The sequence below is a fragment of the Urocampus carinirostris genome, chromosome 2 (assembly GCF_059441175.1).
Source record: "Urocampus carinirostris isolate Australia breed hairy pipefish chromosome 2, RoL_Ucar_1.0, whole genome shotgun sequence".
Lineage (NCBI taxonomy): Eukaryota > Metazoa > Chordata > Actinopteri > Syngnathiformes > Syngnathidae > Urocampus > Urocampus carinirostris.
The window spans coordinates 23,049,295-23,076,597 of NC_142350.1; the positions used below are offsets into that span (position 1 = coordinate 23,049,295).

The 27,303-nt window shown below is 40.2% G+C and overlaps 1 protein-coding gene and 1 non-coding gene across 5 annotated transcripts; one reads left to right on the top strand and one right to left on the bottom strand.

The window, feature by feature from the left end:
* The first annotated feature begins 813 nt into the window (after window positions 1-813).
* Window positions 814-27,206, top strand: slc9a1b (solute carrier family 9 member A1b). 4 transcript variants are annotated; one of them, XM_088329441.1, is made up of 13 exons: window positions 814-1,340; window positions 7,110-7,570; window positions 9,255-9,362; window positions 9,455-9,585; window positions 11,067-11,284; window positions 11,359-11,555; window positions 14,357-14,446; window positions 16,236-16,306; window positions 18,610-18,777; window positions 21,195-21,285; window positions 21,375-21,473; window positions 24,922-24,997; window positions 25,064-27,206. In XM_088329441.1, exons 1-13 carry the CDS (start codon window positions 1,055-1,057, stop codon window positions 25,246-25,248), a joined length of 2,181 nt encoding a protein of 726 aa, XP_088185567.1. In that variant the 5' UTR covers window positions 814-1,054; the 3' UTR covers window positions 25,249-27,206. The 4 variants fall into 4 exon arrangements, with proteins under 4 accessions (XP_088185567.1, XP_088185569.1, XP_088185566.1 ...); XM_088329443.1 differs by having other exon boundaries at window positions 9,455-9,505; window positions 11,067-11,277; XM_088329440.1 differs by having other exon boundaries at window positions 9,255-9,505.
* Window positions 17,088-17,160, bottom strand: trnat-agu (transfer RNA threonine (anticodon AGU)). The gene has a single exon. It is a non-coding gene; the product is annotated as a tRNA-Thr (tRNA).
* Window positions 27,207-27,303: the final 97 nt, after the last annotated feature.

The following is a 27,303-nucleotide window of genomic DNA, read 5'->3' on the forward strand; positions in this document are numbered from 1 at the left end:
GACAAGTGGGAGTGTGGGAAAACGCAAGGGTTCCACCCACTCCATTACCCGTAAAGCGCAACAACAAAACAAATTGAGCGCTCTTAGCAAATGTTTGTGTTGGTCCGCATGCGCACCGCTCTCTGGGGACCTTCACTCCATCCGCCTCCAACATTCTCGCGTCAGCTACTGGAAAAAAAAATGCTGATGCATCCGTGTGACTTTGGCCTTGTGTGAGTAGGGGGAAGACAGAGAGACTGTTGTGGTGGGTCACAACTTTTTCAAGTACTTTAGAAAGAAACGGTAGGTTTGACACAGGTCTATAATTACATAAGCTTTCTGGATCAAGGTTGGGTCGTTTCAGATAACAGCGGACTTAAAAGCCGCTGGAACTACACCTGAGGAGAGTGATATGTTTATTTTCATATTGGTTTCTTCCTTTTTCTTTTTCCAGCGTTTTTTTTTAGATTTTTACCACTTATTTTGTTTGTTTTTTTCGTAGCTTTTCATTTTTATTTTTCTTCTTCTTTTGTTCAAAATTTTTCTTATTTATCTTTTTGATTCCTTTTTTATGTTTTCCTACCCTTTTACTTCTCTTTTTTGCCTTCTGCTTTTTTTCTTATTCTTTTCTTTCTTTTTGCTTTTATTTACCCCCTTTAAAGTCATAGTCTGCATAATGTTAAACAATAATTACTAATATAAGGATTAAAGCAACGATAATATTCTGAAGAGCCGTTTGGTAGCTGAAAGAGCCGGCTCTTTAGAGTGACTCAAGCCGAAAAAGCCGATTCTCAAAAAGAGTCGGAAACTCGCGCGCGGCAATGACGTAGTCACATAAAGTCACGTAGCTACGTAGTCTACTAATTGATGTTAAACACACTTGACCCTCTATATTTCAATGTCTTAGTGGTATCAAAATAATACAATAATAATAATTGAAAGAAAAACATGATTAGGCTTCCAGTGGGAGGGGTGGCATAAGCCCTGTATTGGGCGGGCCGCTCCCCCCCAATGGCCGCCCATAGCGACGGGGCTGACTGGAGTCCGGACTGCCTCGGAACCAAACGGACTCAGAATGGCCGAGCAGGACACCCGCGCGAGATGGCGCGTCCTCGGCATCCGGCCCTTCGCCCTCAGTCTCCTCTTCTCCATCCTCCCCCTCCTTCTGGTGCTCCTGCCGAGCGTGGAGACAAGCCCGGGGGCGGCGGGCAATGCCACCCGGCGACACGCGGACCACAGCCCGGCTGGTAACGCTACGACGCACCGGAAGCTTTTCCCGGTTTTGTCCTTTAACTATGAACACGTTCAGAAACCCTTCGAGATTTCGCTGTGGATCCTCCTCGCACTGCTCATGAAACTCGGTGAGTGGCCCCTTTAAAAAATTTGGGTGACGTCACTAAGCTATTTTCAAAGAAACCATTTGGTCTTAAAGCCACAATGTGTAATATTTGACCACTAGGGGGCACTGTGGTCTAAATTGAATGAAAATCAATGCCACTGCAAGTAACAAGATGGCAGACAAACATGACGGCGATCCAAATAGGGATTCTAATACAGTGGAACCTCGGTTCTCGACCATAATCCGTTCCAGAACCCTGTTCGAAAACCGATTTGGTCGATCACCGAAAATCTTTTTTGCCATTAAAAGTAATGAAAAATCGTTTTAATCCGTTACAACACCCTGAACGCTTACAATGAACGTAAACATGAAGCTAACCCATGCTAATCGTACGTTCGCGTTAGCGTAATCTTCCGTACAAAAGATTACGCTAACATGAACTTGTAAAAATAAAAAAATCAGGTCATTTACGCGTCATTTAGCACCCGGGTCTCCACGAAAAGTGGTGAGCGGTTAAAGGATAAAGAAAAGAATTATGAATAGGATTTCTTACCTTTGTGGTTCTCAGCAGAAGCCATGCTGTATGTATAGCAAGATCGGAAACTCGCACACCTTCTTCATATTTTGCTATTATTTCTTTCTTAAATGCAATAGTTGTACGCACTACCCTTCTTTTTTCACCTCTAGCAACTTTGTGCTTGCACCGACCTTCTTCGGAGGCATAATTAGGGGCTAAAACACTCCGTTCACCGATATCTAAAGCGAAAGCAAAAAGAAGTGCGCGCGCACGTCATAACAGTTCTTCACGAGGGGTGGGGGCAATCTACACCCGTACGCCGCTCAGCATCGCACCCAAATGTACCGGCGTTCGAACTCCGATTTTTTGAACGAAAAGCGAAGCAAGAATTTCTCAAAATTTTTGGCCAAGAACCGATTTGTTCGAACTGAGAGGCGTTCGAAAACCGAGGTTCCACTGTATGTTAAAGAAACGCATTGAAATTGTTAGGATTTAAATATTAAAATGTACCGTTTACCAAATTGTTCGAATTAGTTATCTGACTCCATTAACCAAACACAACCTACATTCACCTAACAATGCACGCTCGTTTCTTGATGGAAAAGATGGACAAGAGACCGGCATTTCCACACGGGGGCAGATTTAATTTCTTAAACAATTTAACTAAGTGAACTCCATCGAATATGGCCGAATTAGTGTCGCTCGAGTCTCTGTCAAGCCTCCTCCCTCTCACGTTTTTTCCGCAAGCTGGTGTTCTGGCTCCTCCCATGGGCATGCCAGGGAAGCCCCCACGTGGGTTCCACAGATCCACCACCTCGCCTCAATGTCTGGAAAAACTCAAAACAACACCAAGCGTTTCTACGTCGTCAGGGCCTTGTTCTCAAAACATCACCTGCCGTCCTCCATCAGAGTCCTGTTATCAAAATTCCCTTGTCAAAATATTCTGCATTGGAACGGGGTGACCTGTCATTTAACTACAGCCTACTCGGTGAAAATCTTCATTGCACTCAATAAATGTAACTTGTATTCAATCGTATAAAATCCCTTATAGTCAAATGAATAAAATCCTTCTTTATCAAAAAAAACCAAATCACATTGTATCAAATTTTATGTATTTTTGCCTTGATGCAGTGGATAGCACATTCGCCTTTCACACGAAAAGTCCTCAGGTCGAGACCAGGTGCAAAACTTATTCCAACCTGGAGAGGGATGGGTGCCACCAGGCTGTACTTACCCAAGACACACCACGGGAAATGGTACCCCTACCACCCGTGTGCTTAAGGGATCCAACCAACCATCAAACAATGTTTTTGTACCACTACGAGTCACTAAGTGTTACACACTGTTCCTTTAAAATGCAGACAAATGGACAGTGGTGTTACCAGGACGCCAGTTGTGGGGCAACTATTCGGAGTCAGGAGGCCGCATTGGGTTCAAAATATTGGCCAAGGGGGGTCCATCCTAGAGACCTATACCGTTTTTTTCATTTAGAAATATGTATACATGTAAACATCTACATGTTGAATTTATTTTTAAGTAGATTAAAGTCCTAATATATTCATGTTAAATTTGTTTTAACTAGACTAACGATAACAATAATAGTTTTATTTTTGTAGTACTTTGTTTCTGCAGGAGTATTTCCATAGTAATATTTTTCTATTGAGTAAGTTTTCAGTATTTCCATAGTAGAAGTTTTGTAGTATATCTGCAGTATTTTGGTAGTATTACTGTAGTAGTATTTTTGTAGTTTAGTATTACCATAGCGGCACTTTTTAGTATTACTGTAGAAGTCTTTTTGCAGTATCTATGTAGATTTTTTTTATATCACACTACTTGCATTCTTGTAGTATTTTTTGTAAAAGAAATACTTAAAATACTTACTCAATACTTTACATCTTTATAGTAATATTCTTGTATTTTGCTATTACTGAAGTATTTCTTTGGTATTATTGTAATATTTACATTGAATTATCTCTGTAGTAGTATTTCTGTCATGATATTTTTGTAGTAGTAACTTTGTATTTTAGTATTCCTGTTGTGGTTGTTATGTAGTATTTCTTTAGTAGTATTTTTGTATATCTGTATTCATGTTGCGGTATATTTTTAGTATTTCTTTAGATGTATTTCCATACAAGTATTTACACAATAATAATTTGTAGGATTTCTATCATAATATTTCTGTTGTAGTATTTTAGTATTCCTGTTGTGGTATTTTTGTATTATGTTTGTAGTAGTATTTTGGTATTCAGCATTACTGCTGGTGGTATTTTGTTAGTATTTCTGTAGAAGTATTTTTTGAAGTATTTCCAAAGTAGTAAGTAATTCTGTAATATTTTTGTCGTAATTCCTCAGATGTCATTTGAGGTATGCATCTTAAACTGGTAGCCCTTTGCAGTAATCGGTAGGAGAAAAAGTAGCCCTCAGCTTTTAAACATTTGGTTACTTATGTACTAAAAGTTTTACTGTCATGTTTTTTTGCAACAAAATCTGACTCCCAAAATACGCGTCATTAGCAGGACGTCCCTAGTGGTCATGTGGATTTAAGTCCCACCCAAATTAACTCAGAAATGTCATCTCCACGCAGCTGTTTTTTCTGGGACCCCCTAAAAATTCTCCCTCCGCATGTCTCTTACTAATTATATACCATGGATTTAAATGAGGGGTGGGCAAACCATGCCCCACAGGCACCTGATTGAGTATGAATTTCGCAAAATTGGTTCTATCATATCACATTTTGAAATAGCAAGCTTCTACTTCCCAATTGTGTCTCTCGTGATGTTGATTTTTTTAGAGTTTTTCAGTTTTGACGTTTGAAACCTGAAAAGTGTCGATTTGACAAAACGTTCTCAGGGGCCAATACTTTTGCTAGGCACTGGAAATCCATACTTTCATACCGTGGAAGCATCACAGAGGTGGTACTAGCTGTTGGTTGTATTTAGGCTTATCTGAGTAACCAGCTGCTGTCAGGGTGGGTTGCTCCGACTTCCTGCCCTAATGCACTGCACGATAACAAAAGTGCGCTTTGTGCTGACTAAGTGGCACGCCACGGAGGAACACCAGCACCCTGGCGAGCCGGTCGCCATATTGTTGTGACTGTAATGAGGTAGTTAGGTGTTTTTAAGGCAAGCTTTGGTTGTTTTTGTAGACAGTGTGTAGGCCTTGTGTCACAGGAGGATGCAGTGATGGTGCAGCAAAGACGGAAAAGACAAAAACGTGTTAATTGGCGAAAAATAAGTCAAGTCCCCTTTATTTGTTTGGCCCTTAGTTACAAAATGTCTCAAAGGACGGCACAGGTTACAATGACACCATCCCCTGATCTCAAACCAACATGCGGGCAAGGAAAAACTCAAAAACCACAACATGAGGAATAAAGGAAGAGGGCCTCACAAATTGTAATCCCCCTTCCAGGATGACCGGGTTGCAATAGATTTAGCATTGGGTAACAATACACAAAACATAGTAAACATCTATAAGAAAAACATAGGTAAGATGTAAAAAATTGTTCAGAAAATGCATGACAGCAATGACGCCTCAAGCCTACAAAATTGTCCAAAAAGTCCCTGACGGGAAACACGCGGCTTCCCTTCTCTGCCGGCTGATAGATGCAGACGTTAACATGCTTGAGTTCCAGTTGCTCGTCCTCTGACTCATCCTCATTTGACCTTCTCCCTCATTTCACCACCAACCAGGCAGCCGTAAAGGACTCGAAAAGAAAAGTAGGAGGTCGACATCAATCAAAAGACACACTACAGTTCTATAGCTTAAGTCTAGATTTCAAAACTTCCACTGAAGTTGCAGATTGAATCTCAGCAGGCAGAGCATTCCACTGCACTGAGGCCAGGATGGAAAATGCTCTTGAGCTTGCAGATTTCTTCTTGGCTCTTGGAGCCACAAGTAGACCAGCATTTTCCGAACGGAGGCTCAGTTCAGTAACGTAGGGGAAGTCAAATCAGAGAGATTAAGAGAGGGCAAGTCCCTCCAAACATTTGTATGTTGGTAGGAGAACTTTAAGGCCACATCTCAAGCAGACTGGTAGCCAGTGCAAGTTAGCTAATATAGGAGTGATATGGTCAATTTTCTTGTTTTAGTCAATAGACCCACAGCCGCATTTTGAACCAGCTGCAAACTTTTGATACTAGAAATAGGGAGACCAGAAAGCAAGAGAAGAGAAGTAATAAACGCATGAAGTATAATCTCAGCATCTGATTTCGACAGCAAAAATAACACATCGAGGGCCGCCAATGAGGGGGCTAGCTAGGAACGATCAACGAAAGGCGTCAATAACGATGAATGCAAAACAGCCCAGGTATAAACAAACTAAAACCGGTGCTAACGCCAGTCTAGCCAATCATGAAAACCCGCAGTGAGCAGCCAGGCTAACAACTCTCAGCAAAGTTTTTTTTCACAGTCCTTATCATGCCATAGCCTATGAATGCCTGTATTGAGAAAACAGACATGACCTACTTTGCCTTCAGAAATCTTTATCTGATGGTAACCGATTCAAATGTTGGTGACACATTGGGTGGCCAATAAAATTCCCATCATAAATGTATGCAATTTTACTGGGTCTATTCGAATCAGAGCCAAAAATCAATGTGCATAAATTGAACCTTGGATCGATTTTTATGCCCAGTTGTCACGCGCAAGTGTGGACGATCATGGATTGACTTCAGGAAAGAGGAGTCAAACATTTACCACTCTTTCATAATGTCTAAGATTTGGCAAAAGAAAATGCATGGTTGAGAGGTTTTAAGGCTGTAAACTGGCCATTTCCAAATGGCCATTTTTTTGAAACTCTTAGTCCTAGAGCTACCATTGGAAAATGTGTAAAATACAATGTTTAATTTTTCAGATTGTGATAAAATTTAAAAAGGTACCAGGTATGGTTTCAAGGGATTGTCTCACCTGTTTTCCAGTTAAAATGCCCATGATAAACTCATCTGCAGATGATTGCAAACAAATAATAACTAAAAAAAAAAAACTACTTTTGTGTGTTTAAACTCCGATGACTCAATGTTAGTATCACTTGCAGTGATTATTTCAAAATGGGACAAGAGTTCAGAGTGATACCTTTCAAAAGAAACCAGAACTGTCCATATTCTCCAAATGGTTCAAGAACCGCATTTTATTTTCTTTGGGTACATCTTAGATTGTGGTCAGAGGCGAATTTTATGGGAACGTTAAGGGATTAACTTTTTACAATACACATGCCCCTTATAAGGTTTTCACACTTTTGCAAGTATGACCTGTATTGGCCTTTTGTCTTTGTCCCAGCCTTTCACATTATTCCACGGGTGTCCCACGTGGTACCTGAAAGCTGCCTGCTGATCTTTGTGGGCTTACTGGTGGGCGGAGTCATCAAAGCCATCCGGCAGACGGCACCGGTGCTGGACACGGAGCTCTTCTTCTTCTACCTGCTGCCGCCCATCATCCTAGATGCCGGCTACTTCCTGCCCATCCGGCCTTTCACCGAGAACCTGGGCACCATCCTGGTGTTTGCTGTGGTCGGCACCCTTTGGAACACCTTCTTTGTAGGCGGGGCCATGTTCGGCGTGTGCCGGCTGGAGGGGGGGAAGCTGGCCGGGGTGGACCTGCTGTCCTGCCTCCTTTTCGGCTCCATTGTCTCGGCCGTGGACCCCGTGGCCGTTCTAGCCGTCTTCGAGGAGATCCACATTAATGAGCTTCTGCACATCCTGGTCTTCGGCGAGTCGCTGCTGAACGATGCTGTCACTGTGGTAAAACAATAGCGAGTTCTTAATCACACTACCTAGTGGTGGCCATGTTGGATGGGTAGGTGTACATTTCCATTGTTTCTTACAAGCAAAATCGCCCGATAGAAGATTGGACTGCTCGGAGTGGTCTGTGGTCAGGAGCTGCAGTACACAAATTGACTTCCAATTTCCAATTTGGCCTTAATGACCCCACGAAAGCGGACCACACGAAAGCAGATGTTTATTGATTTTTTGGGGTATTTGTTTGGGGTGCATTGACACTAGGGCTGCACCAACAAATCAATAAAATCGATTTAAAATCAATAACAACAGCGTCGACCCGTAACATCAAAACATGTCCGTTGGACCCTTCCAATATGTCCGAGTTTCTACATACAGGGATCCTCGTCACGTCATACAAAAACTATCTATAAGACGGCCAATGTTTTGGACAGGCTTTGGGAGTAGCAGCATTACATTATTAGGATACATTTTTTGTATTCTGTTACAGTTACAAAAACTAGATGTAATTAATTTCAGTAAATTTGATTGATTGTTTTCTTTTTGCACTTGGTTATGAATTGTATTTCAAGATCCGCTACTGTATATGATCACTGTATTCATGTGACTTAATTGTAAACTAAGACAGAGAATATCTTTTCTGCAATGTTAGAGAGAAAGTTTTATTTTTGCTTTTTGAAGTTTGCTAGGGGGTTAAAATGAGTGGCTTTTTAGTAAGACTACAATCAACGAACTGACCTTGGTTGTCTCCCAATTCTTTAAGAAGGTTACAATTTCCATTTATCATAAACTCAGTCGAGTAATTTGATTTATAAATTTTTTTTGTGTTTTATGAGCATATTTGGCATTGGAGTTATCCAAAAGTAATTGAAGGTAATCAAGTTACATTACTTCAATATCATGGCATTGGGATGACGCTATTGATTACATTTTTCAACAGATACTAGTAACTGTAACAGATTACATTTTAAAGTAATCCTCTGAACCCTGGTTGTGCGCTAGCCGCAGACCTGGACACTCCCGTCCCGGAGGGCTACATGTCCTGCATCACTGAATCCCCCGTGATTTTGGAGGTATCTCTGCTCCAATTGTTAAGAAGCTCCTGCCAGCTTGCTAACGAGCTAATAATTTGCATATCCACAGTTTAGTAAACCTTCAAAATCATGCAGGACCTGCGGGCCTGTAGGACTGGAGTACCTAGGTCTGCGCTTACACGTTTGAAACGATCGTGACTTACTGTAGACTTATGAGAACATCAAAACACGCCTTGTAGACTCATCCAATATGGCCGACTGTCTACATACCTCTATGCTCATATCCTCACATTAAAACTATCTATTAGACACCAATGTTTTGCGCTAGCACAGACCTGGGCACTGCGGTCTTGGAGGGCGGCACGTCCTGCCTAAAAATTTAGCTTTCTCTGTTCCCATCCTGGTGAATCCTGTTACTAGCCTAGCTGTAGTGCTATGCTGGACCTGCAGCCTTGCTATCGTTTTTTTCTCCCATCGCCGCCTCAGTCGCTTCCAGGACCCCATAATCAATGGAGCACTCACCAGGCTTGTTAACAAGCTTCTGCTAATGCAGAGCATGCGGCCCTCCAGGACCGGTGTGCCCAGGTCCGGGCGAGCAACTTCGAAAGGATCTTGACTCTAATAAGCCGGTTTGTGTCTTTGTGAGGGTGCAGGTTCTTTATCACCTTTTTGAGGAGTTCTCCCATGCCGGCACGGTGACTGTGGCGGACGCCCTTTTAGGCGTGGTGTGCTTCCTGGTGGTGGCGTGCGGCGGCGTCCTGGTGGGCGCCATCTACGGTCTCCTGGGCGCCTTTACGTCGCGCTTCACCTCGCACACGCGTGTCATCGAGCCTTTATTCGTCTTCCTCTACAGTTACATGGCTTACCTGTCGGCGGAGGTCTTCCACCTGTCGGGCATCATGTCGTGAGTCCTCAAGACCGGTGGTCCGCAACCTTCTCTGTACCACGGAGCGGCTTCATGTCCAACAATACGGAGATCCCTTGGTATCGCGGTTAATAGAGGCTAGAACCTGCCTGCCTGCTATAGATCTACAAATATCAACACATAATAGCAGTTGAATGAATGTTTTTATTGTCATTATACAAAAAAACAATATTGGTGGGCAACTCCTTTCAGTGTAAAAAATGCAATTTAAGCCCCTTTTCAACTGCCCGACCTCTCCCTGGCTCTCCCCGGGCACCTTTTCCATTATAGATATGCGCCGCGTCCTGACTTCATTTCAGCCTCGTATTTGGTGCAAATCTTACTGCACCTCGTCAGAAGACCAGGGGGCTTAATTTCGTGCGGTACCCATAATTTCACATTTGTGCTCATTGTGACAAAAAACAAACACGCAACGTTATTTTACAAATAGCTGGGAGGGTGAACTGAACCTTCTTTTCTCTACTACCCTCTCTGAACAATCATTGGTCAGCAGTGCCCGAATGAACTGCACCAATCAGTGGTAGGCAGTGACGCATGAGAAGTTTTAGGTCCCTGGTCCGGGGTATAGAACCTCAACAGAGAGGCTACCTAAGGCGGGGTACCAAAAGACTTAGAACCGGTTACTTTTACATAATGGAAAACCAAAAAGGGCTGGGCGAGGCGAGGAAGCCTAGACCTGCAGACTAGAAAAGAAGTATTAGAGAGCGGCTGGCTAGCTACGCGCTACAATGGAAATCATTAAATGGAGACAGCTCTCTGCAATGATAAAAATAAGAGCATTCCAAATGTAGCGGTTTCCCACAAGTAGTGCCTCCTAGATCAGGGGATGGTGTAATTCTAACCTCTGCAGTCCTTTGAGACATTTTGTTATTGAGAGCTTTAAAGATAAATGTGACTTGACTCCAAGTCATCTATTTCATGGCTAATAGACCTGGTGTTGGCAAGATCCGGTATCTGCAGCAGTGGCTACAGGAGATTTGCTAGCATAGCCGTCAGCAGTAGGCCAGACCAGAAGCACCGCTCTTGCCTTCACCTGATAATAATCCACGCAGCACCCGCTGGGGATCAGAGGTTTTTTTTGTACTCCCGACTTTCCTTAGAGTCTGATTTAATTGATGAATTTTTCAAATGTAACAAGCTGCTAAATTACAAGCTGTCACAGTGCTTCGCAGTTTGTTTTGATTTGAACATGTTCACTGCACATGCCTGGCTGTTCACAGCATACAACAGCCAATCACAGCCTCGCATATAGACAGTCACACCCACCGAACAAAGAGTGCCCTCCTTAATTTGTCCCTGCTAAACGATGCACGATACAATGATATTAATAACAACACAGACAAAATCAATTCATTTAAAAATCTTCAAATAAGTGAACCAGCAATAACCGAAGCGCCAAGTAGCGAGGGGTCTCTTTACTCACGGCTTTCAGGAACAGTATCGGTCCACGGCCCGGTGGTTGCTGACCACTGCTCAAGACCATGAAATACACCAATAGGGAACAACTCCAGATTGTGCATTTTTATTTCCGCCGCTCCAGGCTGATCGCGTGCGGTGTGGTGATGCGGCCATACGTGGAGGCGAACGTCTCGCACAAGTCTTACACCACCGTCAAGTACTTCCTGAAGATGTGGAGCAGCGTGAGCGAGACCCTCATCTTCATCTTCTTGGGTGTCTCCACTGTGGCTGGGCCCCACGCCTGGAACTGGACCTTTGTGGTCGCCACCGTGGTCCTCTGCCTGGTTTCCAGGGTGCTGGGTGTGGACCGCATAGACTCACCACGGGCCGGGCTTGGTTTGTCTTAACTTCTTGTTGTCCAACTTCTGTTCCAGGCGTTGTGGGTCTGACGTTGGTCATTAACAAGTTCCGCATCGTGAAGCTGACCAAGAAGGACCAGTTCATCGTGGCCTATGGTGGCCTGCGGGGCGCCATCGCCTTCTCTCTATGCTTTCTTCTGACCGACAACAAGATGAAGGACTTGTTCCTCACCGCCACTATCACCATTATCTTCTTCACCGTCTTTGTCCAGGTAGTAGAAACAACCATTTTAAATGGTTCCTAACCGCGTGTGAACGACAACCAGGCCACCTGAGTAGTGGTGACCATGTTGGATGGGAATGTATATGTATCAGTGGTAGGTTGTGCTTTTGAAACCTAAGCCTTCAGTAGAATGAATCAATCCAACCCTTATGGCTATAAAACGTATACTGTAGCTACAGCTGCAACACATATAAAAAGTATTAATAAAAACCTCATAAAATTGCAATATTCTTTAGGAATAAAAAGGTCTTAATTATTCTGTTGTACAGACTATCTGTGTGTGTTTCAGTTCCATCAAGATTTTTTTTTTGTATCCCCATCAAAGCTAATAAGCCTATCATATTTCTGTCATGAGTTTTTATTCATTTCAGGGTTGATAAATTCTGTGTATCAGTGAAACAGGGATTTTTTTCTTATTTTTTTTGCCGTGATACCTCTGTTACCGCCCTCTAGCCGATCATAGTTTGTGAAACGGCTAAAATTTCCCCAAGCGCTGGCCCCGCCTACTCGAAATCTGAATGGCTAAACCAACAGCCTTATTGTCACTTGTTTAACCCATCCGGGCCTTCAGAGTTGATTGTGAAGGCCTCTGGGCAGATTTCTGACCTTAGCAATAAGTAATGGCTCAAGCGTTCTCCATCCGGGCACCGGTGTTGTGGAATGCTCTTCCCCCTGAGATCCGATCTGCAACCTCGGTGGAAATGTTTAAATCTAGGCTTAAAACTCACTTCTACTCTATAGCATACGAGTAACCTAATCTTCTTATATGTAATAACTTGTGAAGCCCTTAGAGACTAATTGTGATTAAGGGCTATACAAATAAAAATGACTTGACTTGACTTGAAATGTGATTTGTTAATTGTGTGAATATAAAAGCACACAAGTAGGGCACCGCAACCAGGGGAAAAGCAATTGAAAGGATGCTGGCAAAATATTTGGAATTATTTAATAAGTATTCTTGGACAAAATAGAATTAAAATTGTGTGATTCAGACATTCTTAGCCAAGCAGAGAGGGCCTTGTAGGCCCTCAACTGGTATGTTTACATTGTTGTTTCGATAGAGGAATTCTGCAGGCTACGTTATGATGATAACTGTTCTCAAATTGTCTGTTCTGTAGTTTTTGTGTTTTTTATGATTTTATGCTTTTTAATGTCTGAAAGATATGATTTCATAAAGAGTACAACAATGCAGATGGTTTGGCTGTTGAATACGTAATACGTTCCATAAAAGGTTAAAAACTAGGTCAATAGAAGTTAAAGGCAGTACAACTTGAAAATGTAAATAAGCGATTAATTTTTTGAATTATGTGGAGAGAACTGAATAAAAGTATAGCTAATTGGTAGGTAGCGTCCAGTGATGGGAATAACTCCCTTATAAACAATACTGTTAGGTAACGGCGTTATTTCTTCGGGAGCGGTGTCATCTAATTCATTATTTTTCGGCTGTTACAACGACGTTACCGTTACTGACGGTCAAACTTACTTTGGCTGCAGAACACAAACCTAACGCTGTCTTCAGCGGTGCGGTTTTCCGTTCTCCTCCGAGTTGTCTATGTCACGTCTTTCCAGATCATGTCACCTTTCAAAATAGCGACTACCATATAGTTAGATAGCAATTACCTATATGGTATTTACCAATACGCCAAAAGTAAAGGCAAATGAGGGCTGATAACTGCAGTTTACAGTCAATGTGTTGCACCATTAGAACTTGTTGTGGCTGTAAATGGCTAAATAAAACTTTATATGGTAAGCTCATTAAAGAATTTATGCACATTTTTGAGACACTTTATGATAAAAGGCTACAGAACAAAACGTAAGCCCAAAAGAAACGTTTTACCCAGAAGCTCTAGCAAAGATCCTAGAGCAATTTGGTTGGGTGAGCCATGGGAATGGGTGGAACTGTACTCTTTCTCCTTTGCCCAGCGCTGTCTGCACTGAGGTTAAATGTGTGGATATCCTCGTTTACAGTATTGTGTGACATTTTACAAGAACTTGGCTTGCACCTTGTTTTGAAACCATTATTTAGGACAAAATGACAAATGTCAAAATAAGCCTCAACACACTACGGGGGAGACAAATTTCAAGTGGTACATTTATATTGATAGGGGACACAGACTCTGAAATAATTATTATCATTTCAGAATTCTTTGTCAAATCACCGAACGTCGCACAGTGAAATAAAATTCCCTGAAGAATAAACTTTTGTCTGGAGAGCGGGTTTTGCGGTTTTGTTGAATTTTGTCTTATGGTGAGGCTCTCTCAAGACAAAAATCACATATTTTATGACTCATTGGTTCAAATGGAGGGCAGCATGGCGGCGCAGTGGTTAGCGCATGTGCGGCACAGTTCATGTCTTGGGAACCTCCTGCGTGGGTTTCCTCCAGGCACTCCGGTTTCCTCCCACATTCCAAAAACATGCATTTCAGGTGAATTGGCCGGTCCAAATTGTCCCTAGGTTTGAACGAGCGAGTGAGTTGTCTGTCCCCGTGTGCCCTGCGATTGGCTGGCAACCAGTTCAGGGTGTCCCCTGCCCACTGCCCGATGATTGCTGGGATGGGTACCAGCACCCCCGCGACCCTACTGAGGATAAGCGGTGTAGCTAATGAGATATGATGAGATGGTTCAAATGGGTTCCCAAACCCTGGTGTAAACCTTGATCATTTCAAACCGTCTCTCTAACCCATCCAATATGGCCGACTGTCTACGTACAGGTTTGCACGTGAGGTCACATGAGTCGCTTTGCCTATTCCCTGCTTTATAATTTATTTGTCAATATTTTCTTCTCATTAGGGGATGACCATCAGACCTTTGGTGGAGCTTCTGGAAGTGAAAAAGAAGAGAGAATATGACGGCTCAATCAACGAAGAGATCCACACGCAGGTCCGGTTCCTTGTTTATGGGTAACAGCACCTTTTAGTGGCTGTTCATGATCATCATACTTCGGTAAACTGCATTGGGGGGCACAACTATTATTTTAGCCTTTTTTTAGATTAGAAAATATTTTGGTTTATGTTTCCAGTTACTTTTCAGGGATGTGTTTGACGATTAACTTTTTAAAAATAACTGTTTAGTTTATTTTTGTATTTTTTTAATTTGTCTATTTTTGCACTGAAAAGTGAATATTGATATTTTATTATTTCACGCAAGGACTCTAGTTGCTTGACTTTAAAGTTGATTAGTATAAAAAGTTTTGAAGTTCAAATGAGTTAAAAGTTCATTGTAGAGTAGAAAATAAAGGCTATTATAATTGAGTAGAATTTTTTTTTTTTTAATTAAAAAAAATCATTAATTTATTTTGTGCATAATATTACATCATTATTGGTAATATACTGATCAAAGGAACTCTTTTTTTTGCCTGCTTTTTTCTCTCTTGTTTCTATTTCGCTTTTTACTTATCTTTTCTTCCCTTTTCTTTTGTTTCTTTTGTTTTATTTTTCCTCCATCCAATTTCCTTTGAGTGGGCAGAGCATATCCACCAACCCCTGCACAACTCTGGTAAAGCCCCTGAATCCAACTGTTCGTTTTTTCAAAGGAACACGGAGGGGAAGTAGGAAACCATGTATGGCAGGGGTCAGCAACCTTTTCGGTGCGAAATCAGTGTGCCACACCAAAATTAATGACTTGCACAACATTTAATATCCAACAGAGCTGTCATTTTACACCAATCCAAGTATACAACATTTATAGACATTTTAATCGTATAACTCAGTGTTTTTCAAGCCTTTTTGAACCAAGGTACACTTTTATTTATAAAAAAAAGTTCCGTGGCACACCCTGCGTTGAAAATGTTTGAAAATGAAGTTACCGGTATGTCAAATATTTTACTGTAATACCACATTAGCAGATAATTGCTATATAAAAAGAAGGAAATAATACTTAAAATAAAAAAGAATGATGTGCTTTATGTTATACAACTCTTTCACAATGGCTAAAAAATGGCCAAAGTAAAATAGACATTTGCAAAGGCTTTAGTGTTGTAAACTGGTCCTCTCCATACAGCCACTTTTGGAAACACCTAAACCTACTCTAGCAAAAATGTGTGAAATACAATGTTAATAATTTTAGATTGTGATCAAATTTGACAAGATTCCAGGTCAGGCTTTAAGCTATTTTGTTTGTTTGTTTTCCAGCTAAAATGCCCATGCTACAGTCATCTGCAGGGATGTTATAGCAAAAAAAATAAAACAGTTATAGCTAGGGTTTGGGCTTCAAAAAGGGGTTTTAAATGTATGGTTCCAAAATAGGATTGTTAGTGTTAGAAACTAAGGTTAACACTCCTTATTAGGATATTATGAAATAGGGTTGGGGCAAGGGTTACAGCTAGACTTGGGAGTAGGGTTAGGAACAAGGGTTTGCGCTCCATATTAGTGTTGCAAAATAGGGTTAGGGCTAGAGTTGGGGGCTAGTTAAGGCTAGTTACGCTGCAAGTTAAGTTTTTAAACCGATTTTAGGGTTCCGAAATAAGACTGGGGCTGGAGGTAGGCATTGAGATAAATATTTAGGCTACCGTTCTTTGGAAAAGCGCTTATTTTAATGGTACTGGAAGAATTACAAAATTGGCTTTAAAAGCCCTTAAAAAAGTGCTTGAATTTGGCCAAGACAAAGGTGTACGAACCCTGAGTTTAGAATTTTCTAAAACTCAGAAGTCATTTTCAATTTTTCCGTTTAGTTCCTGGACCATCTCCTCGTGGGAATTGAGGACATCTGTGGTCATTATGGACACCATCACTGGAAAGACAAGTATGGATTGTTCAATCATGAAACATACTAAATACATTGTTTTTGTTTCTCCAATATTTAAATTCTTCGAGTTGGTGTAAATTCCGGACTACAAGACGCTACTTTTTTTCTACAAAGTGACTAAATGTGCCGGGATAAAGATATTCATTTGTAGACCGTGTCTGCAGCTGTCATTCTTAATCGACTAGTGCAACAGTCAATATTCATTAAATCGGCATAAAAATGTACACACGAGTGAGAAAAAAAAAACAAGGTCAAAAGAATTCAATGTGCTGTACAGACTAAAATTCAGTATCCCGTACAATCATAACAGACGGTACACATGCTGAGCCATGTGACTGATCTCAGGCTCTCCCATCCTTTGCGTCATACCAAAGTACTTCGGCTGATCATTCCCAGAGGCTTGATAGTTACTGATGAGCTGCGCCAAACCCTTTCCAATAGTTTTTAAAAAACAAAACAAAAACGAAAAAACGTTCAGTGGGACCTCGCTACTTCACAGTTCCACGTTTTCGGGTTCAGAGCTTTGCGGGTCTAAAAAATAATAATAATTAAATTAAATAATTTTAAAAGATATATATATATTTTTTTTTAGCATTTTTGAAGGGGCGTCGCTACTTCGTGGATCCACGTTCGCGGGTTCAGAGCTTCGCTGGTCTAAAAAATAATAATAATAAAATAATTTTAAAAAAAATTAAAAAAAATGTCCTTAAAGTTATACAATATTAAAGATAATTATTAGATAAAATATTCTTACAGTAATGTAACAAGAATGAACAGAAGGCCTGCATGAGAATTGAACTCACAACCTCTGGTTTACTAGACCAGCGCTCTATCCATTGAGCTACAAGGCCACAGAGATGATTCCGATATCTGCAATAGAACTAATATACAAATGTAAAACCAAGATAACATGCAAGTGAGGATCCTCCAATCTAAATTTTATCCCCATCACAGGGATCTTCTCCAGAGGTGCACCGATAGTTTCTTCGGATTTAAAATTCCTTCAGATTCATTAAAGACCTAAACACAACAAGCCTTGGTGAGAATTGAACTCATAACCTCTGGTTTACTAGCATTTTTGAAGGGGCGTCGCTACTTTGCGGTTCCACATTCGCGGGTTCAGAGCTTCGCAGGTCTAAAAAATAATAATAATAGAATAAAATAATTAAAAAATAAAAATAAATTATATATATATTTTTTAAGCATTTTTGAAGGGGCGTCGCTACTTTGCGGATTTTCACTTTTCGCGGGTGGTTTTGGTCCCCATTAACCGCGATAACTGAGGGATCACTGTATTTTTACATTATAGCACTCAGGGACAATGCTTTTAAAAACATAACATCACAGCACTAAATATGTTAAATTTGCGCATGTGGCTCTTTGCACTCTGTAGTCCAGGATTTACAGTAATAATTATTACTAGAAATGTAGGTCTCCATGGCTTCCCGTTCATGTTTAAACAAGTTGTAAAGCTTATTGGAAGGCATCGCCGGGAATGAGATCGATCTAGCCGATGACGAAGTAACGAGGTGGCTCTATCTTTTGAGCAGACTACCTTTTAAATCGTGCTAATCTGCCAGAACAGAGGATGATCAAACCTTGGATTTGGGTGGATTGAGAAAGGAAACACAGGCAAAGGGTTTATCACAGGGGTGTCAAACTCGTTTTAGGTGGGGGCCACGTCCTAGTAAAAAAATCTCACTGGGTCCATACTAGTTGTTTTAAGAGGAAGAGAAAAAGAAAGAGAGTAAGAGAAAAAATATAAAGACAGAGAGAAGTGAAAGGGAAAAGAGTGAAAAGAGAGCAAATGCAAAAAAGGAGGGAAAGAAAGAGAGGGTGAAAAAGAGATTGAAAAGAAAAAAGAGTGAGAAAGAGATGGAGGGAGAGAAAGAGATGGAGGGAGAGAAAGAGAGAGAATGAGAGAGAAAAAAAAAGTAGTGCCTGGCTTGGGTGACACCAAGTGAAAACATTTAAAACTGCAGCTCATTTTTCCCTCTTGGGCCTCTCTAAGTGCGGTCTCGCGGGCCAGATTCAAACCATTGGCGGGCTTATCTGGCTCGCAGGCCGCCTGTTTGACACCTGTGGTTGAGCCGAACGGAGACAACGGGCATAACAAAGTACACTCCAATTAGAGACGGACTGAGTGGACTAATCGATGTGCAGATTTCAGAGCTGGAGAAATGGGAGACCTACAATCCTGAAATAATACAGTACTAATCTCTTTGGTAGCTTGTTTTTGTCCACGGGAGACACGCTACTAGCTGAGCAGCTCGCTTGATTTTTCGGCGGCTTTTGTTCAGGCTGAGCCGCTTCAACAAGGCCTACGTGAAGAAATGGCTGATTTCCGGCGAGCGCTCCGCCGAGCCCCAACTGCTCTCCTTCTACAACAAGATGGAGATGAAGCAAGCCATGATGATGGTGGAAAGCGGCGGCACCGTCGGTGTCTTCAAGACGCCGTTCGTAGCCACGTGAGTCCAAGCATTCAACCAAAACGGCAAATTTAAAATGCTCATTTTCGAACAATCTTAAACCCGAACCCTAACCGACCTGTTCAGGACGGGCCAAGTGGGGATTTTTTTGTTGTCGTTGCTTTTTTAAAAAAATCCACGCGGAGAACAATCACCAGCATATACCCAAAGCTTGCCGATTCTTAGTTAGTGTGATTTCTGAAAGATTCCTATTTACTTTGTTCCAACGCTTTTTAAAGCAGGTTGTTTTTCTGCGTGTTTCCATGCAAATAATTAAGATAAAGAAGGTTATTCTTAATTTATTAGCTAGTTTGTGATTTCGGACTATGGAATTAACAATTTTATATAATTTTTTCTCATTAATGTGAGTCGCATTCATTAATTCAAAGCCTAGTGGGCTGCAGTATTTCTCCTTATAATTAAGCAAGCGCGCATCAAGATCACTCGTTTGCCCCCGTTGTTTGCCTTTTATTCTGTATCCCAGCGTTATTTCGTTGTTCAATTGATCATGTTCATAAAAATATCAAAATTATTCTAACCTTAAGAAACCTTACGTTTTTCTGCCCAAAAAGTAATAGTAAAAATTTCAGGCGTTTCAATTTTTTTCAGAAGGAAAAGTTTTTAAACTTCATCCCGAGTCCTCACAAGTTGAATATGAAATTTGGAGGGTTTTCGTGCTGGTCCTGCAAAATCAAGTTTATTGTTCCGGTGGCGGTGGAACAAAAATATTAAATTTCGTGTTTCCTTCAGGCGGGGTCCTGTCAATCAAGTTAATTCCTCTGGTTTTAGTACACACGGGCTGGGTCAGGTCAGGCTGTGTTTTTTTAAGGCATGGTCTTACCTATAGTGGAAACTCAAAAAGATCCAGGGCCTTTGCCTAACCGAGGGTCAATCAGTGTCGGTAGGAACGGGTTGCAAAGAAACTTTTCTCTGTAACGAGTACTATAACCGGTTATTAATACAGTTTTGTAACAACTGTCGTTACAACATGCTGCGTTACTCCGCTACTTTTTAAAGATATATCTAGGGTTCCTGCGAATGCTTGAAAAGTCTTAAAAGGCATTCAATTCATTGTTCTAAAAATAAATAGGCATTAAATTGTCTAAAATCCAATTTTTTTAAACTCTTGAAAATGTGAACACATGAATACGATTTAGATTTAGTAACAATAATCAATTGTCGTTCTTCATAATTTACGTTGGCGTGACCACAATAACGTAAGTATCAAAACGGTGATGTGGTTTCAGTCGGACGCTTGTCTTAGGTCTATTCATAGCAACTTGGGACTGAGACGTTTACTTAGTTTAGTCCAGGGGTGTCAATGTCAATTGCAAGGAGGGACAAAACTCAAACCACACCTTTGGTCATGGGCCGAGCAGGATACATTTTTATTGAATAAATTAAAATTTGACATTTATTTTTTTTAATAAATTACAATTAAAGACAGGAACTTTATTCCAGATTAAACATACTTAAACATCAAATAACTTAAAATACTCTGCTCTCCATAAAAAATATCCCCTGTCAAAACTATACAGATTCAAAATATGAAAAATACAACGGAAATATAAATCAAATTTGTGCTTTTCACGATGGTATTTTGTTTGGTGAAAACATGCTGAATGTTCATGTTCTTCTTTTAATCTTCAACTTTCTGTATCTTCTCTATTTAGGTTATTCATCTTATCCTGATGTTTTATCTCGTAGTGCTGTTTTACATTACTATATATTCCTCCATTACGGCCTCGTTAGCACATAAGTTTACCAGCAATGTCAGTAAACGTATTTTCAGCCTCCGATTGGTTTTGGGAGGCTCAGTTTTCAATCAACTTTTGTCTTGGCCATTGGGAAGGTTTTGCATTCGCGTTATCCTCAGCAACAGAACGTCACCCTGCTTTTCTCCATTTTGCCTTCTGTTGTGATGGATGGAAGTCAAGTCTCAGCTTCCTGACACTAAAAACTCACTGTTAATGTAGCTCCCAATCTTGTTTTTCAACTGGCCGATGTCTTGTTTGTCTGTAGTTTTAAAAGTGGCAAGGCAGCCAAAGTGCTGCATCATGGGACCTGTAGTTTGAGAGTTGTCTGCTGGGCTATTATAGTGGATGTATATAAAACGATTTTCTGGGCCAGATATAATTATACCCCGGGCCCTGATTTGGCACCTATGGTTTAGACCATGTGAAAGTACATTTAGTAAGGAACGTTTTTCTCCGTGGTTGTTTAAAACTGCCAATTAAGGTGTACAAGGCACCATGTATCGCGTGCAAAAAAATTGGTGTTTCTGGCAATGTTTGTTTCAATTGTGGGTGTTTTTGCCAACTGAGTCCTGAATTTGATTTCAAAAAGGCATTCAGAAAATGTCTTGAATTGAACTCAGGAACCCTACTCTTCTTATCTGTTTTTTTGTATCTCCAAAGCATCGAAAGCAAAGTCAAATCCCAACGCAGAAGCCGTGAGAAAGAAATCCGAAAGATGCTGCACTCCAACATGCAGAAGAACCGACAGCGGGTAGGCCGAGCGGCTCCACGCGAGTTTTTTTTTTTGTTCTTTTTTTTTTTTGCGTTTTTTGATTATTTTCTTTCCCCGCGTTCCGTCAGCTTCGGTCTTATAGCAGACACGACCTGATGGTGGACCCCTTCGAAGACGACGTGACCGAGGTCCGCTTCAGGAAGCAACGAGTGGAGATGGAGAGGAGGGTGAGTACTATTCAGAACATTTTTGTTATCTACTAGAACAGCGTTTCTCGCCTGGTAGTTCGAGACCCAAAAGTGTACGGCTGACCCATTTGCAGTGAAAACCGAGGGTCCATTACACTTGTTAGTCGATGGTGATAATGCCCTGCTCTAGTGGCGTCTCGGGGGGTGGGCATATACAATAATGGGGGCACAACTATTGATACTCCCAAAAGAATTATTACACAGCATTTGTGCACTTTAAACATAACCAACAGCACATCCACCAGCACTTTACATCAGGTTTTATTATTTCAAACAGTAGACAGCCTGTTCCCTTCCAAAAGCCTTTTCCCCTTGCGATTGGTCAATAAGTATTTGTTTTCATGGATTCTGCGTCGTTGACATGAAATTTGTTGACCTTATAAAAAGGTTAAAATTGTTTAGTATTTTATCGTTTTTCTTAGACTTGTAAATATCTTAAGTTGTATTTCCAGTTATTTCCAGGGATGTATCTGACGATTAGCTTTATTTAAAACACAGTTTAGTTTATTCCTGTATTTTTAATGTAATTCTTGTTGCACTGAAAAGTCAGTATTTGACATTGGTATTTTGTTTCACGCAGCGATTCCAGTAGCTTGACTTTAAAGTTGCTTAGTATAAAAAGGTTCGAAGGTTAAATGAGTAAACTTTCCCTGGAGAGTGAAAAACCAAATGCTAGGATAATTTAGTGTAACAATAGATTAAAAAATATATATAAATTCATTATATGCGTAATATTGCATGATTATTGTTGATATAATGAGCAGAAAAACCTTCTTTTCTTGCATTTTTCTTTTTTTTTCTCCCTTTTCCTGCATTTTCTTCTTTCTGTCTTATTTCTTTTTACTTTCCTTTTTCTTTTGTTTTTTTTTTTCTAGCTTTTTACTTTTTTCACATTTTTTCTTTTTTTGTTCTTTGTTTCAAACTTTTCCTATTTCTTCCTTTGTTTTATTTTCCCAGCTTTTTGCTTTTTTTTGTTGCTTTTTCCAGTTGCCGCTATCGTTTGTGAGTGTGTGTGAATGGTTACGTGTGAACCACAGTGTAAAGTGCTTAGGGAGGTCTTAAGTGACTTAAAAAGCGCTAGATAAATGGAGACTATTTACATTTACATTTTATCACTTGGACTTTTTTTCTTTTCTTCGTTTTCCTTTTTTTCCATTTTTCCTATTTTTTTTAGTTGTTTTTTCTTGCTTTCTTTTTTTCATCTTTTTTCCTTCTTTATTTTATTTGTTTCTTTTGTTTCTTTTTTTTTCATAGTTTTTTCATTTTTCTTTTTTGCTAAATCTTTCCTACGTTTTAGACTACTTTGTGTATAATGTTACATAATATTTGGTAATGAATAGATTAAGCAAGGAAAACAATCCGAGGAGCCAAAATATTATTTTTATTGACGCCGAGCTGAAAGCTGCTTCCCGAAAAAGAGATGAAATTCCCTTCACTACATCAGGGAGACGTACAGTGTCCGTGACATACACATTATTGTATGAACGGGATCCTAAAATACCGTTATTAGTACTTCTACTTTTCTTTGGGTGGGCAGAGTGTGTGCTAAGGTGGGCGCTGCCCACCCCTTCCTGCTTTATCTCTTCTTCTTGTTCAATTTATCAATGCCGTCCCAATTGTCTTGGAAAGGGACCAAATCTCCTTTTATTTTGATTTTGTTTGTTTTATTTCCTTTTTCTGCCCATAATAATGGGTCCAAAGAAAGTTTGTGATAAAGGGAGAGAAAAGTGGAAAACAGTGGCAACAACATCCGAGTTGAAGAAAGAAATGATTGCAAAATATGAAAATGGTTTACAAGGTTTTGCCTTTGAAGCACTGCTCAAAGGTGGATGATTTAAAAGTGTTTTACCATTTCCCACCATATTTATCTTTATTGTCTACATAATTTAATCATTCTTGATGATTAGGTACACATTTTATCTATATTTTGGGTAAGAATTTAATTTACAGGGTTCGAACGGGTGCTTGAAATCCTTGAAAATGCTCGAATATTAATGTTGTGTTTTCAAAGTCAGGACAATGCTTGAATATTGGGTGAAGTTCTTATAAATCCTTGCCGTGTTTCCAGGCAGTCTGGCTCGAAAGACCACGCCTTAAAAATTAGGAAAAATAAAAAAGTGCGTAACAATGATTCCAATGGCTTCAGTCCTTATTAGTAAGTTGTCATGTGAAGTGTTACTGCCCCCTACTGTCACATCTAAAAAAACAGGTTTACCAGACGAGTCATGGGAGTTCCGTCTCGTTTGGCCCCCTAACCCTTGCTCAGTTGATATACTATCAATAATAACAAAATATTATATCATACATTGTTTAGTAATTAGGAATTTCATATGTTTTACAGGGGACCCCTGAAAAACACATGAAATATAGATTAAAATACTCACAGATCAACAAGGAAATTGTAAAATACACAACTATTTTAGCTTTTTACACGCTGAACAGATTTAAAGTCGAACTGCAACACAAATCTCTGAAAATGCAAAACAATCTAATAAAAAAAAAATCAGTCCTATACATAGATTATAAAATGCAAACAAAACTATTTACAAATCTATTTGAACAAATTTAGACCCAGATCTTCTGAAAAACACTCAAAAAATATAAATTAAAATATGGCAAACAAAAAGCGAAAAATCAACAGTCGATTAAAAGATTTAAAGATTGAATGAATTTTGCTTCGGAACAATTATTGTCATGAAAATGAGTCCAGGTTCGTCTTATTTTTCAGATTTGTATACATGCGGTACATTCTGCTTTTGTCTTTTGCCTTGAACCTAATTATTACCCAACACCTATAGAGCTCTCTTTGTGTTTATAAACAAGTGTGACGTATTCAAGCTGTGCCTGCATTGTTGAAGCAGAATAACAGAATTCCTGTCAGTTTATAGCAGCACATTGAAACAAGAATATCGTAGATCATAGATAGAAACAGCTCAAAATACCACAAAGTATGTGCTAGCCGCAAGATAGCGACTTTATTTTAGTCTAAGTCAACAACAACAACAAAACTTTTTTTGATCGGCGCTGGATTTCTTCCTTTAAAGGTCCTGGAAAAATTGGCCTTGAAAGTGCTTGAATTTTGCCTCGAAAAAGGCAGACAAACCCTGTATTTGGTATGTGAATCTTTTAAAGCAGTTTTAGGAGGTCGCTTAGATGCGATATATGCAAGTACATACAGTACCTGAAGTCATTTTGTTTTTGGAAAAAAGGTGAATACATTCTACTATGTCTGCTTCATACTACATACTGTAATCCTTTCATTGGATACATTTGAGAAGAGGAAATATTGCTGCTTGTGAGGGTGGAACGGTGGCTCCTCAAGTCAGACCAGTTGGGAACCACTGAATTAGAAATCAGACTCCCGTCTCTTTTTTGACTTTTCCCTTCAATTATTACACCTTCTGACTGATTCCTATGCATTGTACAGATGAGCCACTACCTCACCCTACCCGCCAAGCGCCCAGACCCACCTCCATCCGTGAGACGGGTGGCCTTCCTACCAGGTTTGTCCCTCCGCTTCATCTCTTTTCCGATTTACGTACCCTTCAGGACTCCTAACCTCCTCTCAGAACACCGAGTCTACACTTATGACGACGGCGAGGGGGCCCCGAAAGACACTCGCCAGGACCCGATTGCCTCAGCCAGCCTGCTGAACGAAACGGCCCACAGCTTCCGGGAAGAAGAAGAAGAAGAGGAGAATGAAGGCGAGCAGCAGAAAGTGTTACGCCGTCTCAGTGACCCTGGGCCAAAGTAGGAGCTGAAGACACATGGGGAACATTTTTGGGCCCAAGTAAATCCCCAGGTTTGGAAGAAAATGTGAGTCATATTTCAAATCTTTGTAAAATGTACATCTAACCCTGTGCTTCTCAATCGTTTTCTGTCGCGTCCCACTCAGATGAAGAAATCCCCCTACAAGAAGTCTGTATCCTCTTTCTTTTTAATGGGGTCACTTGAGGGTCCACAATGCTTATACTCTGTGCTATATGCAGAGCATCCCTTAACGTTCCGACGGCCCGCCGACAAAAAAATGCCGATCTGAAATAATCAACACATTTATGAAATACAGTGAAAAGGTAGAAGTTGATAGGCATGATTATCTTCTTTTTTTTTTTTTTTTTCAAATGATGTACGTACAGTGGTACCTCTACTTAATGTTTCTACATACAAAAGTTTCAAGTTACAAAGTACTTCAGGTACGGGAAAATGTTTGCCTTTAGTTATGAAGATTCAGGATACAAAATCAGAGTTCTACTTGGCAACCCTGTGCCTATGCGTAGAGCCCAGATTGCTCTCTGTGTCCACTCCCCGCTCTGTAAACACCTGGCTAACCGGTGCGTATGCGTGAATCCCTGCATTCTCTTCGTGTCGCCTTCCTGCTCTGTACAGTCTACTGTATGGTACTTCTACGTAGAACTATCATTCACAAGACATGCAGAAAAGCGGACGAGGAGGAAAGAAGAGGAAGATACTTTTTCTGGCCATGGAAACGAAGCTAGAGATATAGAAAGGTATGGAAACACACACCGCCGTGCAGGAGGAGTTCAGATACGGCAAGGAGGAGGATGCAGCCATCATTAAATTTAAAGAAATGTTCGGCAAAATTCCACAAAATCTCAGAACTTGTGAAAAGAAATCATCCAGAAAAAGTGTTAACAGGTCGGGCAATCGCTTATTATGATGACGCCTGCCTCACGGATTTCCGACGGATTGGCAAAAGTCTGCAAAAGCATACGTCATTGGATCCGTTTTTCAATAAATGCGAGGCAAAAATGTAAAGGAATATTTTTATGATTTATTTTATTCTTTGTATTTTTACATGGTATTCCTCTCGTATTTATTTATTGTGCGGAAATCTAATTTTAACATGTATTTGTTTCATGTTCTGATGCTCTTTTATGATTTATTAAAAAATATATATCATACTTTTGTAGAGTTTGGAACGGATTACCGCAATTACATTGAATTGGCGCCTCTACTTATAAATGTTTCAGGTTCCAAAGCTACTCCCAAGACCAATTAAATTTGTAAGTGGAGGTACCACTGTACTTGAATCTCAAGGCACCACTGTATGCTAGAAAACCATTTCTTTTTTTTTTTGCTTGGATATTTATTTTTATTTTTTTAATTATTATTGCTAGAGGCACCAAATAAGCAGAAGTGTAGTGCAGCGACCAAATATTTTTAAAAATATATAATATTCTGGTACAACCCAAAAAAGTATTTGTTGTTGCAAGCATGGCTATTGTTTTTACTCAGGGAATGTATATGTTTATCAAAACAAAACTGCTTTTGTATTCCATGTATTCAAAAAGAATAAAAGGATGCCTATCGGCATTTTGCACATTCTGTCACTGCCTTAGCTTAAAGCCCCAGTGTGTAATATTGGAACACTAGATGGCACTGTAGTCTAATGCGAACGAAAACCAGTGCCACAGAGCGCAACAGGACGCCAGACAAACATGGCGGTGACCACGAGGTAGGGATTAAACTATGTAAAAGAAATGCAAATTTCTCTACCTATGATTTTGTTTTTAATCAAAATTAGCATTGGCATAATAGTTCATGTATTTTTGCCTATTATCTGTGTCTGAAACTCATGACAAAAAGTTACAGGACACCAGGGCAAACAACTCTTAAAGGTTACCCGCCCAGCCATAAAGTTGCCTGCCCCTATTTTCACAAATTGAAACACAATAAGAACGAATCGCAAAAAAAAAACATTGTTGCAAAGTATTAAGGATTGACAATCAGAATAGATAACATAATAACACTTTAAAATTAGGTTTATTATGAATCTACTTATAACATT

What these genes read in the sequence shown, in the direction of transcription:
- slc9a1b (XM_088329440.1), top strand. Translation starts at nt 1,055, where the DNA reads ATGGCCGAGCAGGACACCCGCGCGAGATGGCGCGTCCTCGGCATCCGG. An exon ending in TGAACGATGCTGTCACTGTG is followed by an intron (nt 7,571 to 9,254) that starts GTAAAACAATAG and finishes GTGAGGGTGCAG; the next exon opens with GTTCTTTATCACCTTTTTGA. An exon ending in CACCTGTCGGGCATCATGTC is followed by an intron (nt 9,506 to 11,066) that starts GTGAGTCCTCAA and finishes CCGCCGCTCCAG; the next exon opens with GCTGATCGCGTGCGGTGTGG.